This window comes from Humulus lupulus, chromosome X (assembly GCF_963169125.1).
Source record: "Humulus lupulus chromosome X, drHumLupu1.1, whole genome shotgun sequence".
Taxonomy (NCBI): Eukaryota; Viridiplantae; Streptophyta; class Magnoliopsida; order Rosales; family Cannabaceae; genus Humulus; species Humulus lupulus.
Genome location: NC_084802.1, coordinates 263657193 through 263671686, shown reverse-complemented (window position 1 = coordinate 263671686; position 14494 = coordinate 263657193). Strand labels below are relative to the sequence as shown.

Below are 14494 nucleotides of genomic sequence, written 5' to 3'. Positions count from 1 at the left end.
ATGCTCCAAAACTTAGCTAAAACACCCAAAGATTAAGCAAGCTTAGCTACATGCAATCCTCTAGAACCAACAGAAAGTTAAAGACTAGACTTTAATGTTTAGAGCTTACCTTGCTGAGCCTAATCCCAGAATTTTGATCCTCAATCCCAAAGCTTCAAGCTCCTAAAGCATCCCAGCTGAAATCCCTTCAATTCCTTGGTAAATCCTTTAGGTTTCCTCTTGAATTCCACCTTAGAGAGTGTAAGAGAAAGGAGAGCAAAAGCTAACTTCAGTTCTTAGGAGAGTATGAGTCGGTTTCTCAAGGTTTCTAAACAGTTCCTTTCACTTATTTGTTTTATATAACTTAAGTCTAAAGGTTACCTCAAGGCTCGGGGTGTCAAAACGTCCCGAAGGCAAAAATGGTAAATTCCCCAAATATTCCCACCTAGGCATTCTATCCTCAAATATATCTCCAAATATTTATTTCCATGTCCCGATAATCCCATAACTCAACTAATACCCGAGTTACCCCTCGACTCGCCCCGAGTTCGAATCTCAACCCCGTTGTGACTCTCTGGCTAACCGCTCCTCAGGACTGTCTCGGTTTGTGCTGTACAGACATATCACACGTATACAGCATATATTTCATTTATCACATTTATGCCCCCAATATCCAGACGAGGCCCACATGCACATTTAACTCAATTAAACATGCATCATAATCATATATACACATAAATTCACATACAAGCAAATTAAATCACTTATTGCCCTCCAGGCACACTAATCAAGGCCCTAAGCCCGATTAGCAAATTCGGGTCGTTACACTAGGTCGAAATTATCATGGGCTATAGGCCCGTGAAATTTCCCATTTGATTATAAGCCCATTTGACTTAAAATCAAGGCCTGTAATATTTTCTATTGATTTAATTAATTAAATAATTATTTAAATCAGTTATCAAATTAATTATTTATAATTTGAACCTTGATTTAAATTTATTTATTAATTTAGATACCAATTTATCTTAATTAATAAATCTGCCATAATTTCTCTAAAGGTTACCTCAAGGCTCGGGGTGTCAAAACGTCCCCGAAGGCAAAAATGGTAAATTCCCCAAATATTCCCACCTAGGCATTCTATCCTCAAATATATCTCCAAATATTTATTCCATGTCCCGATAATCCCATAACTCAACTAATACTCGAGTTACCCCTCGACTCGCCCCGAGTCCGAATCTCAACCCCGTTGTGACTCTCTGGCTAACCGCTCCTCAGGACTTTCTCGGTTCGTGCTGTACAGACATATCACACGTATACAACATATATTTCATTTATCACATTTATGCCCCCAATATCCAGACGGGGCCCACATGCACATTTAACTTAATTAAACATGCATCATAATCATATATACACATAAATTCACATACAAGCAAATTAAATCACTTATTGCCCTCCAGGCACACTAATCAAGGCCCTAAGCCCGATTAGCAAATTCGGGTCGTTACACTAGGTCGAAATTATCATGGGCTATAGGCCCGTGAAATTTCCCATTTGATTATAAGCCCATTGGACTTAAAATCAAGGCCTGTAATATTTTCTATTGATTTAATTAATTAAATAATTATTTAAATCCTTTATCAAATTAATTATTTATAATTTGAACCTTGATTTAAATTTATTTATTAATTTAGATACCAATTTATCTTAATTAATAAATCTGCTATAATTTCTCTTTTCTTCTCAAAATTACACAACTCTGTGAAACTATCTAAAATTGACCTAGTCAACTTTGATAATTCTAATTGATAATTAAATCAATTAATTGAGACTATCTAGATGATTTTATCCAAGGTACAATGGGGACCATGGGCATATGAAATCAAGCTCCAATAAGTTATCATAAATCTAACAAATAAATTTACTAACTTATTAATTCCTCGTGACTCCACTATAGACTTGGAATTGCACTCTTGAATTCATAGAACGCTTTATAACAAATATAGATACGCTATTAATTATCCATTGTTACAACCATAATTGTCACTCAATCCTCTATAGACGGTCTACAATGAGATAGGACTAAAATACCGTTTTACCCCTCATTGTATTTTATCCTTAAAACACTTAGTTCCTTGCAAATGATATTTCAGTAAACTAATTTAATTACTGAAATGAGATCTCTATCATTTAACACCTTGAACCAAACTAAAAGGAAACCATCGTTTCACTTCTTCATCAGAAGCTATAGATGTTCATATCTATGATTAACACTCCCACTCAATTATACTACCGAGTTCCCAAGATGTAAGTATGGGCTAGTCCGTAGGGTAAGCTGGTAACGAACAAGTCAAAGAACTCAAATAATACAACCAGTTAGAATACTAACCACTCAGAATTGAGATTGAATTGACCTATGGTCAACTATATGATATGACTATAATAGATAATAACGGCATGTTTACTTATCTTATCAACTGTCAATATCGGTCCTGTCCGATGTAACATATACATCCGATCTTATCTACTTTGCTAATGTTCTGGAAAGAACATAACACTGTAATGTGTAAGTAGATCATATGGTAGATTGGCAAGTCAGTGTAAATCCGGTGCACTGACTAATCTTAGGACTAACTTATTTTGAACATATAATCATATTTATATTCCACTGTGATTACGTCACTATAAATAAGATTAGCTATATGCTTGGGATTTAATAGAAGTTTATATTAAACAAATAATCATGAAAATAAAACATGTGAGCAAAGTGATTGACCAAGTCAAAAAATGATTTCTATTCTTTTATTGATAATAAAATGAGATTACAAAGAATTTGGGTTTTAATTAGGGCATAAAACCCCAACAATAATACCATCCTTTCAAGCATACATATTAGGGAGCCCTTAGTCCCATTACAAATACATAACCGAGTGCAGTTTTCTTACCTTTAATTTCTACGTTCACTGATTACGAGCGACGTCCCTCGAGCACGATCCGTTTCCTGAGCCCTAGCTTTAACACCTAGTCACAACCAAGGTAATGGATTCCATTAATATTCATATAAAGGTTTCCGGGTACAATACTAGCTTCCGGGACATCAAATTCCACTAAGCACGATGGTGAAATTGATCCCGAGCACCCTAGGTTAAGTTCCCGCGCTTAAAATCCCCAGAAGATCATAAATGAGCCTAAGGGTTGCGCCCCTTGAAACCTAGCTGCGGCCCGCCCCTAGAATAGAACCCAAGCCCCCAAGTAAGCAGACATACGCCGCGGCCCTGCCCTATGGCGCCGCGGCGCTCTCCTTTGGCCGAGCCTCCCTGGCTCTCTTGCTTCGTAGGGCCGCAGCGCTCTAGAACAGAGTCGCAGCACTACCCTTTGTGCCCAGAAAATCCACCATTTATAGCATCCTAACCTCATTCAAAACCATCCCAAAGCACCCTAATTCAAAACCCATTAATCACAAAACTTTTAACATAATTCTGACAGCATAATCCAACAGAAATCTAGCTTAAAAAACTATTAAATTTCCATTTTGATTTCTGAAACCCAGCAACTCAAAACACCAAAACCAGTCATGCTAAACTCAAATTTTAACCTGTAAATTACGAATTGAAGCTTACCTCCTTTGCTGAACCACTTCCTTGACAACCTCTGAACTAAAACCCAAGCACTCAACTTCAATTCAGCCCTTAAACATCAAAATCATAAACAACTTAATATTCAGCCAAAAACTCAGAGTTCTAACACCCAAAAACACAACTTAACTCTTACCTTAATCTTGGTTGAGTGACCCTTAGTCTGATCTAGGCTAAACTTTCATGAATTCAGCTCAACACAGAATTTTCCAGCTGATTTCCCTTGAATCCCAGTGGTTTCTTGAAAGAGAAAAGAGAAGGAAGAGAAGAGCTGAGAAGGTTGGTTTGTGTTTTATTCTTCTTCTTTCCATTAACTTAGTCTAATCTTAGCCAGTTAAGTCAATCCCGAGGCTCGGGGTACCGGAAACGTCCCCGAGGGCAAAACGGTAAATTTTCCCAATATTCCCGCCTAAGCTTCCTATCCTCAAATATATCTCCATATATTTATTTCCATAACTCGATAGTCTAAATAACTACCCGATACCTAAAATACCCCTGACTTATCCAAAGTCAAAAATTAAGCCCCGTTGTGACTTTTCCCACTATCTAGCTCCCTAGGATCGCCTCAAGTCGCACACTGCAAATCTACCCACATAATAATGTGGTTCTCACAGATATAATATTTAACCACATTTACATTCATATAATCATGCATTAAATCAATAAATTCACACCTAAGCCAATTATGCCTTCCCAACACACTAATCAAGGCCCTTAAGCCATATTAGTGATTTTGGGTCGTTACATATATACATTAGTAAAAGATTAGAGTTGGAACTTAGGGATGAGAGTTGTAATATTCACTTGTGTTTCCCCATGTCAAAGTTTATATGGACTGAGAATATTTAGAATCGTTGATTCAGGATTTTCCTTCTCCTATGCATTCGTAAGTACATTTTTATAGGAGGGAGTTACAAACTGTTTTATTTTAGGCTCTTCTATTAGAATGCTCTCTAATTTGGGGAATAGGAGATGAGGAAGCAATGATATTATGCTTAATTCGAGTGTTCAAAGTTGAAAGTAATTACCTCCATTAAATATTGATTCAATACCTTACTTTTCCTACCTATTGAATAATTACAAATCTGCCAGGGGCCTACTTTTGTTGCTATGTGAGTTAACTGCAGTTAAAGGTATCCAAATTAAATTATTTAATTGTTGGTGTGGAGAGGGGTTTGATGTGGTGTCATTGGGTGTGCAACGTGGTTTAAAGATTAATTTTGAGCCTATTAAAAGGTGATTTTTTTTTTATTTATTTAAAGGCCATTTATATTTTGCACCCCAAGTGTCTCTTTTATCTTCTATTTATTTTCTTTCTTTTTTGCAAGTATGGAGCAGATGTTGTTTTGCAAACTCATGGTTTGCTTGCATTAGACTTGGGGTTTGATTCTTAGGAGAACCTAGCTAGTACTATGCTTTTGTGTCTTGTCTTCCAAAGATAGTAGGTTTAGTGTGATGCTAGTTTTTCACTAGAATTTGCATAACTGTTTTGAGGGATTTCCACGATATGTTGGGGGACAGGTTGACATGGTATAAAAGATTGTAATAACTAAATTTTATGATTTCTTTCTTTGTGTAATGATGGACCCCAAAACGGGTATGTTTTAAATATTTATAACTCACAAGCACATGAATTGTTCATATAGAATAGTGATCGTATAAGCAAGGATGTCGAACCCAAAGGAGTTGTCTAAAATAAAAAATAAAATTATTTTAAACCAAAATTAATAAATTCTAACCTAGCTCCAAAGATTGATGAAATTTAATGTCATGAATATAAAATAAAAGATTTAAAGTCAAGCTATTTAAGATGATAAAAATAAACCAATTATGATTTGAAAATAAGTTGTAAAAGAAAGGGTATTAAGATACTAGAATCCACAAAATGTAAGTTTAATAATACTTATTAGTATATTGATTCCCAAGTTTTAGTGATAGTTGAAATAAGTTAAACTATCATTTTCCAAATAGATTTATAATTTTAAGCACAAATTATTTATAAAAAGATAGGATTTTTCTTCACTTTTCAAAAAAATATAATTTCAAACTATTTAATGTGAATCAACCTAATGAAACAACCAAAAATCAAATAACATTATTTACAAGGCAAAACATAATATTTTTGTTCTAAGCATTGGATGCATATAATTTAATGACACATCTTACACACAGGATATTATGTTTTGCAAAATGAAGAATAAAGTGCAATATTATCTAACAATCCAAAATATAAAATATTAAAGATGAAAGACATATATGAAGAAGAAAAATCTATAAACTTTGTTGCATTACAAGGGAAATCAACATACAACATAAATATTATCTAGTTACAAGTTGCTTCATCATGATCTTAATAATCTTATGAAAAAAATTAGAATCACATAACTAGAATAGAAATTACAAAATAAATAAAATACATACTTGAAAATGCTCTTGAAAAATACTAAAATTGAAGAGAGAATGTTAGAAAAGATGATGGTTACCCAAAAATTAAGCACCTTCAAAATGGTCTTAAAATTACATATGGAAGAGAGAATGGCATAAAAGATGATGATTACCCAAAAATTAAGCACCCCCAAAATGGTATTGAAATTACATATTTATAGCCAAAATGATATTATAAAAATAATCAATTAAAATTAATTAAATTGATTAGATTAATTAAATTGATAATAATATGGCAAGTAAGGGTAAATTTTAGGGTGTCATGACGAATTTTCTAGTGAAATGTGTAGAAAAATTGGGTAAAAATGGAATTTTAGGGACAAGGGGACAAAGGGACAAATTGGGCTCAAGAAGTGTGAGAAAGTGGCTGGTTGGCTACAGGTGGCAAGAGATTGGACCGAAGCTGCAGATTGGACCGAGAGGTGGGCAGGCGGGCCCAGGTGTGCACGGGCTGGGGCAGCTTCAGGTGGGCCTGGCTGGGCAGGTGCGTGGGCTTGCTGAAGGTTGGAGTGGCAGGAGGCGCGTGCTTGGGCAGGTGCTTCAAGCTGGACCTGTTTGATAAATGCCATTTTTTTTCTTTCTTTTCCTTGAAAATACCACATTTTCCTTCATTTTTCTTTCTTTTCAAGAGCAAAAATGCAACAAATTCTCTACAAAATAAACATAAATTAAATCATAATTAAATATTTTCAATTATAAAATAAATCATATTAATTATTTGAAAAAATATTAATTACAACTTAATTTACTTAAACAATTAAGCTCAAAAGTGCATCTTTTTACTTATAACTTAACAACAATAATACAAATAGTTAAACTACAACATATTATAATAAAATATCTATAAAATTACACAAAAATCTATAAAATTACAATAAGACCAATAAATTCAAAATTACTTAAAAACTTAATAAGTTACTTAAAAACTCAAAAATTAAGCAACAATTAGTATACAAATATGGTAAAATAACTCTTGTAGAGTTATCATGTAATATGGTGTAAACTTATGAATTATTATTTCAATCCTACTGTGTTCTTATCAACTTTTCTTTTTGGCAGGTTCCGGGGATTCTTTTGGAAAGCAGCTAGAATAGGTGGGTAATAATAAAGTATTTTGTTGCAAAATTTTCTTGACATTGCATGACATAATACATGAACTCAAAATAATCTTTGTTGTCAATGTGATAAGCTTTTGTGAGTAGAAAGATAGTTATATTATATGATATAACATCTGGGACTTGTTTCTAATTATAAGGCAACCCAAAGCCATAAAGCAAGTCTGCTTGGCTAACATACTCTATGCGTAGGCTATTTAATAAAAGTCTCTATTGGATGTTGATTAGTTTCCTTTCTGTAGTTTGAAATTTGGTTCCTTATCAGTTTTCCTAATGAAGTATTAATGGCTGAAATTTAGCTTGTTATATTTCTCCATCACATGAAGACATTCCTAAAAAATGGGCTTAGAAAATTAAGTAGCTAATGGCACCTGGTTAGTATGTGATCAGAATAAACTAGCAGAACTTTGTACATTCAAGTGCTGGAGTTTTGCATCACATGGTCTTCTTTTTTCTGATATAGGTGAACGCTTGAGCCCTTGGGTTCCTGTTGGATGTTTTACAATGGGTGTTTCAATCATATTTTTCTAGGTAGAGATCGCCTTATGTTTCAACCATTCTCCCAATTGGGTGTGAAGCTACTGATAATACTTGTCCTGAGTCACTGATTGAATCGTATGGAAGATTTCTATATTGTGGTAATGAAAAGTTGTTTAAATACTCAAAAGTTGTAATGAAAAGTTTACCCGAGTCCTGAGTCACTGATTAAATACTCATCATCTTTTGTTTGAAGTAGCAGCCGACCACACCACCATCACACCATTACAGTCCTTTTGCTCTCAATCTGCAACATCTGAGGTGAGCTCTTTTTCTCACTTTCTTTACATCTCTGGAATTCTTTGATTTGAATGTTTGATTTTGAAAACTTGGGCTAATAAATTTAAAATAAGCATTATTTATGAAGACATAGATTTTGATAGTTAAAATTATGATTAGATGGATGCGAAGAATGTAGATATTGATGATCATGCTTCTTGCCCTAAGGCTATTGAATCACATTTTATTGGTCTTCTGTATGAAGTGGCCAAAAAATGATTACAAACAACAACCTTGGACAAAAAAGGATGGCTAAAAATAGAAAATGACATATTTAATTCTTTTGGAAAGGGATATAAAATAACTTAATTGAAATCCAAATTCAATCGGTTGAGAAAGGAACATCGAGAATTTTCTCATCTTTTGGAACAAACTGGTATGGTATGGAATGGGATCCTCAAACAAATACTGTTACAGCAAGTGATGAAGTATTGGACACATATCTAAAGGTAATAAACTTATACTATACTTGTGTTGTTGATTACTTGATTATTCTAAATTCATGTTATGTAGGAATGTTGTGTGATTTTGGATTTTTGTAGAAATATCCAAATGCGAAGAGATTTCGAAAAAAAGGATTGCAACATTATGATATGCTTGGAGAAATATTCAATAATACAACAGCTATTGGTGGTATGAGTTATGCCTCCACTCAACTTCTGCCTTCTTCAGTTGAAGAACGCCAACAAGGGTGTCATTTTGTTGGCACTGGAGCACATGTTGATGTTGGTTTTGAATTTGATGGTGATAATTATGGAGAGGAAGAAGAAGTTACTAATGTACATCGTCAAGCTAATTATGCTCTACCAGATGCACCAAAACCAAAAGAGAAAAAGAACAAAGTGGCTAATTCCGCCTTCGACCAATTGATGGAAGAACTTGCACAAAGTATTTCTGCCAAGAATGAGGCATCACTAGTACGGAGTGAGACTATGCGTAAATATTATGAATCGAGAGAAAGGAGGATTAGCGAGGAAACCAGCAATGTCTCTAATTCTTACAATGTGGAAGATTGTCAAAACATTCTTGATGGTATTCAAGATCTGGATAATAAAATATACCTCAAAGTGTTGCATGAGTTTGTAGCAACCCCAAAAGGGCGCGGAATATTCATGAGAATGAATGAGTAGCATCGACATGCTTATCTTGATTCATTGATTAATATTGTTTATTTATTATGACTTATATCTTTTATGAACTACTAAACCATGAAGTTTACATTTTCTTAGATAATGTGTAATGAACTTGACTTGGTGTTTATTGTCATGATTGAACTTTTATTATTGTCATAATTAGGTACCTAAGATGGATGATTCAGATGAGGAGTTTGAAATATTATTTGGTGATACTTCTTCTTCATCAAGCGAGGAATTAACTGGTCAAGTTCTCATGGCTAATCGAATACATGAGATGCAAAAATCTCAACAGATTAGACAACCACTATGCACTTCAGATATGTCTAGACGTCAATATTTACTTGAGCTGCTAAATGGACATCTTGATAGATTGTTTTACATAATTAGAATGGACATTAATACTTTTAGATCTTTATGTCATTGATTAGTTGAAATGGAAGTCATAGAACATGATAGGGTAATTCGTGTTGAAGAATCTATTGTCATGTTTCTATGGATAGTAACACACAACCAACGGGTTAGGACTGTGGCCGAAAGATATCAACATTCGGTAGAAACTGTTTGTCGTCAGTTTGGAAGAGTGTTAGATGTATTGTGTTATTTAGGAAATGAAGTAATAAGGCCTCTTCACTTTAACACTGTGCAAGAAGAAATTCAAAATAATTCGAAGTATTTCCCATGATTTAAAGTAAATTTTATTTATTAATTTTAATAAAATACTAGTTATAATTGATACCAATTTAATTGAAGTTGGTAATGATTTATCTGATTTATTCTGCAGGATTGTGTTGGAGCAATTGATGGTACTCATGTAAGTGCAGTTGTACCAGCTCTAAAACAACTTGCATATAGATGAAGAAAAGTAGATGTAACACCAAATGTAATGGCTGCATGCTCCTCTAATATGACGTTTACTTATGTCTACGCTGGATTGGAAGGAATGGCCAATGACTCTTGAGTGCTTCTTGATGCAATTAGAAAAGATGATAACTTTCCTATGCCACCACCAGGTCTTAAATTACACTTGTCTTGATCCATTATAATTTTATTTCACATTCTCTTGCTTATAATAAGTGATTTTAATATAGGTAAATACTATGTTGTTGATTCTGGCTATCCAAATATGTCTGAGCTTCTAGTACTATATAGTGGTGAACATTGTCACTTGCGTCGTTTTAGAGGAAGAGAGAACTATCCTAGAGGTGCGATGGAGTTATTCAATTATAGGCACTCATCATTGCGTAATGTGATTGAACGTTGTTTTAGACTTCTAAAAGCTAGGCTCCCAATTTTGAAGTCAATGCCTCCATACTTGCTTGGAAAGCATCGTCGAATACCAATAGCATCTTCGCTATCCACAACTGGATCAAAATACATTATATTAATGATCTAATGTTTGAACAATATTCAGTTGATGTCACACATATTGAAGATATTGAAGGAATCGAAAGTCAATCTAATATAACAATAGAAAACCAACACGAAAGAGATGAAGCAGGAATTTATGAGGCACCAGAGATTAATTTCAGTTAAGCTTATATGGCTCAGATGGAAAATGTTAGAGAAAACATTGCTCAACAAATGTGGCTGAGTTATAACAACAATATTTAGTTAATTAAATAAAAAATAACTTTAATTTAGAAAAAAATCAAAATTAATGACAATGTAATATTATTATGAATTTAATTAATATTATTAAATTTTACTTAATTAAATTTATTAATAAATCAAAATTTAATATTATATATAAAATTAAAATAATATTCAGATTTTTAAATTTAATAAAAATTATAAAACTCAAAATCATACTAGTGACATTCGACTAATCATATCTTTTATTTGAGATTTTCCCTTAAGAATCCTACTTTCAAAAAATACGTAACCAATCCGACTCATTAAGTTCCTTTCGAATAAACAATACATTTTTTCTTCTCTTCTCTTCTGTTCGTCATCAAGTCACTCCCAAAGAGTCTACAAGTTTCGTTCCCTCTCTCTATAGCGATTACGGACCAAAAATTATATCCAACCCTTGAATTTTTTTATGGCCTCTACACCATTTCAGATCCTCTTCCAAACCCAATTTTCTTCGATCCTTCTGGTGAAACTGCCGTCTCTTTCTCATACTAATATTAATTTAAAGATTACTGTCATAGCCTTCGTTAATATATATTTCTAAATCAGTTTCTGTGATCAGTAACATCAAAGCTGTATTTTCCGATCTTTATTTTTTGTTTTTACAAAGATGACAGCAAGAAATCCTCTTTCCACAAATCCAGAACCCTGCAAACATCTTTCAGATAACAAGCTTAAACAAGGCTTTAATGGCTATAAATCAGTTCTAAAGTGTGTCAAAATCATCCCAAATGGGAGGTCAAGCATTGGGATGTCCAATACAAAGATACCCAGTTGCGATTCTTGTAATGAGTATCGAGGTAGACTCTATTTTTGTTTGGTTTGCTCATCTATTTCATGCGTAGACCACATCCTCACGCATACCCAGTTTCAGAATGGTCATGATATAGCCGTCGACATTGAAAGGGCTGAGCTTTATTGCGTCGTGTGCCACGATCAGGTCTATGATCCTGATTTTGACAAGGCTGTGATGTCTAAACACGTGGTGGATATGCCAAATGTTAATTATGGTATTCAGAGTATTGGAGGGAGATTACGCAAGAGAAAGAGGTCGGTTTCAGCGGTTCGATTGGTGGATTTGAAGAATCCTCAAGATTTGGTTTTGACGAGGGATCAAAGGGCTAAGTCGTGTTATCCATTAGGTTTGAGGGGATTGAACAACTTGGGCAGTACTTGTTTCATGAACTCTGTCTTGCAAGCTTTGCTACATGCTCCCCCATTGAAGAATTACTTCTTGACCAATCAACATGACCGTTCCACTTGCCGGAAGAAATCGGCGGAACGCCTATGTTTGCCTTGTGATATTGATGGTATATTCTCTGCTGTTTTTTCAGGCGATCGGTCTCCTTATAGTCCAGCTCAATTTCTATACAGGTCTGCCAATTTCTCTTTAGGTGTAATATTATATAGATATCTTCCAACCTTGCAAATCTTGATGATGATAAGATGATTTTATGATGAAAGTAATATTTGACTAAATATCTGTATCGTGCAATTTCGGAATTGTGTTGGCAAAGATGTAACAAACCCCATGGTGTTGTGTTAGTAGTTTTGGGCTTTTCATTTGTTTCCATAAATTTGAGATGCTTCTTCATAGTCCATGGTTTAAATGGATGGACTATGTTTTTTGAATGTATACGCCTTTAGAATTGGAAGAAATCTTTGTTTCATTGTTAGCTTTCTTGTGGATTTTTTTTCATTCACGTATAGAATTAACTTTGCTCTCAAGTAATGGAATTTTCTTTTTACTTCAAGTTCGTGGCAGCATTCTGCAAATCTGGCAAGTTACGAGCAGCAAGACGCTCATGAGTTCTTCATTTCTGTTTTAGATGGTATCCACGAGGAGTCTAAAATAAGAAACACTAAGAGAGGTAATAAATGCTTATATCAGATGCTCTGAATCTGATTTTAGTCAGTTCATGGGAAAATGTCTACTTGTTTTAAAGATAACTTGCTCAAATATAGCTGAGACGCCATGAGGGTAATGTTTCTTGCTTGGAAGCAAAGTGAAGGGTTTTTGGAAGTTCTCTGTTGTTGATATTAGTCAAGAAGAACATGAATTTATTACTAAGAAAGTTCTAATTGGAATTCCATTAATGTGTGTTTGGGGATTCATATTTGTTACGTATTTTCTCCAATGCTTAAAACTTGTACGTTTTGCTCATGGAATATCACCTCTTTGCTTTTGTAGAAATCAGAGATTGCAAGTGCATTGCTCACAAGGCGTTCTCAGGGCTGTTGAGATCAGATGTTACATGTATGGCCTGTGGATTTACTTCAACAACGTATGACCCTTGTGTTGACATTTCGCTCAACCTGGATGCCACCAGTTATTCTGCAGCAACTGTAGCCAATATGCCTGATAAACCAAATGAAATCAGTAGCTCATCCAGTCTTTTAGGTTGTTTGGACTTGTATACAAGACCAGAAAAGTTGGGGTCGGATCAGAAACTCTATTGTGAAAAATGTCGAGAACGTAAAGACTCACTAAAGCAACTGTCCATCAGAAGACTCCCATTAGTATTGTGTCTGCATATAAAAAGATTTGAGCATTCACTGGTCAGAAAAATGTCGAGGAAGATCAACAGCTATCTGCATTTTCCTTTCTCTTTAGACATGATGCCTTATTTATCATCCTCTGTCATCAGAAGCAGATTTGGAAATAGAATCTTTGCTTTTGAGGGCGATGAATCTGATTTGTCAACAGAATTTGAGGTGTTTGCAGTAGTAACGCATTCGGGGACATTGGAATCTGGTCATTATATGACATATTTGCGCTTGAGAAATCAGTGGTACAAATGTGATGACGCTTGGATTACCGAGGTGGACGAGAGGATCGTCAGAGCCTCTCAGTGTTACATGATGTTTTATGTACAGAAGATGCTAAATGAGAATCTGAGTTACCAGCCCATCTCCCTGACGGAGGAGACATTTCATCCGATCTATGGTTGTTGATAGGGTGATAATTCTGAGACATTTCAAGGCCAGCTACAAGCTAGGTAAGAGAATAAAAGAAAGATGTTCATTTCCTGGTTCTTGGAACTTTTGGACTGAAAACTTTCTGCATTCGGATTAGAAGAAGGAATTGTTATTCAAAATCCATCACAACGACTGGGAAAGATAAAATTAAATTGCTTGTCTCTGAAGGTCACAACTTCAAAGTAGAGGCTTTTCTGGTGCAAGTTCTACAAGCCAGATTTGGTAACTGATGATTACACAAGTATGAGGGGTTTGCTAAAGCGTTTTTCTTGGTATTCAATCAACTTTCTATACCATACTCTAATCTCGTAATTTTTTTCAAGCCAAGAAAAATGTCAACATTCTTTTTTACTAGACATGTACAGCACAGATCATTTAAAGTAAAGCGGGAACATCTTTTAGATTTTTTAGATTCCTGCTTAATGCAAATATGTTCTATTGGTTCCTCCATTCATGACCCAATTTTCCTGCCTTTTTTGAATAATTGAAAGAAGCATTCTCTAAAATTATGTTACATTGTACTGTTGATTAGATTATCTTCAAATTTGGTGGTAGTGTTGTCATTAATTTTCAGGTTTAAAGTTATGAAAAACAATGGTGTAAACAAGAAATGCCTATCGAGGAGATTAAATTTATAAAACAAGGGACTATTTCAAGTGAAGAAAGTGATATTGAGATGAGATAACAAAGTCCTTGGAGTTTGTCTAATTTGTGTCTCAAATTTTAAATAATAATAATTGTGTAAAATTTTCTAATT

General features: G+C 34.3%; 1 protein-coding gene across 1 annotated transcript; it reads left to right on the top strand.

The window, feature by feature from the left end:
* The first annotated feature begins 11008 nt into the window (after positions 1 to 11008).
* Positions 11009 to 14187, top strand: LOC133803890 (ubiquitin C-terminal hydrolase 22). The gene is made up of 3 exons (XM_062242031.1): positions 11009 to 12132; positions 12514 to 12629; positions 12950 to 14187. The coding sequence occupies exons 1-3, from the start codon at positions 11369 to 11371 to the stop codon at positions 13711 to 13713; spliced, it is 1644 nt and encodes a 547-aa protein (XP_062098015.1). The 5' UTR covers positions 11009 to 11368; the 3' UTR covers positions 13714 to 14187.
* Positions 14188 to 14494: the final 307 nt, after the last annotated feature.

What these genes read in the sequence shown, in the direction of transcription:
- LOC133803890 (XM_062242031.1), top strand. Translation starts at nt 11,369, where the DNA reads ATGACAGCAAGAAATCCTCTTTCCACAAATCCAGAACCCTGCAAACAT. An exon ending in CCAGCTCAATTTCTATACAG is followed by an intron (nt 12,133 to 12,513) that starts GTCTGCCAATTT and finishes TTTTACTTCAAG; the next exon opens with TTCGTGGCAGCATTCTGCAA. An exon ending in AATAAGAAACACTAAGAGAG is followed by an intron (nt 12,630 to 12,949) that starts GTAATAAATGCT and finishes TTGCTTTTGTAG; the next exon opens with AAATCAGAGATTGCAAGTGC.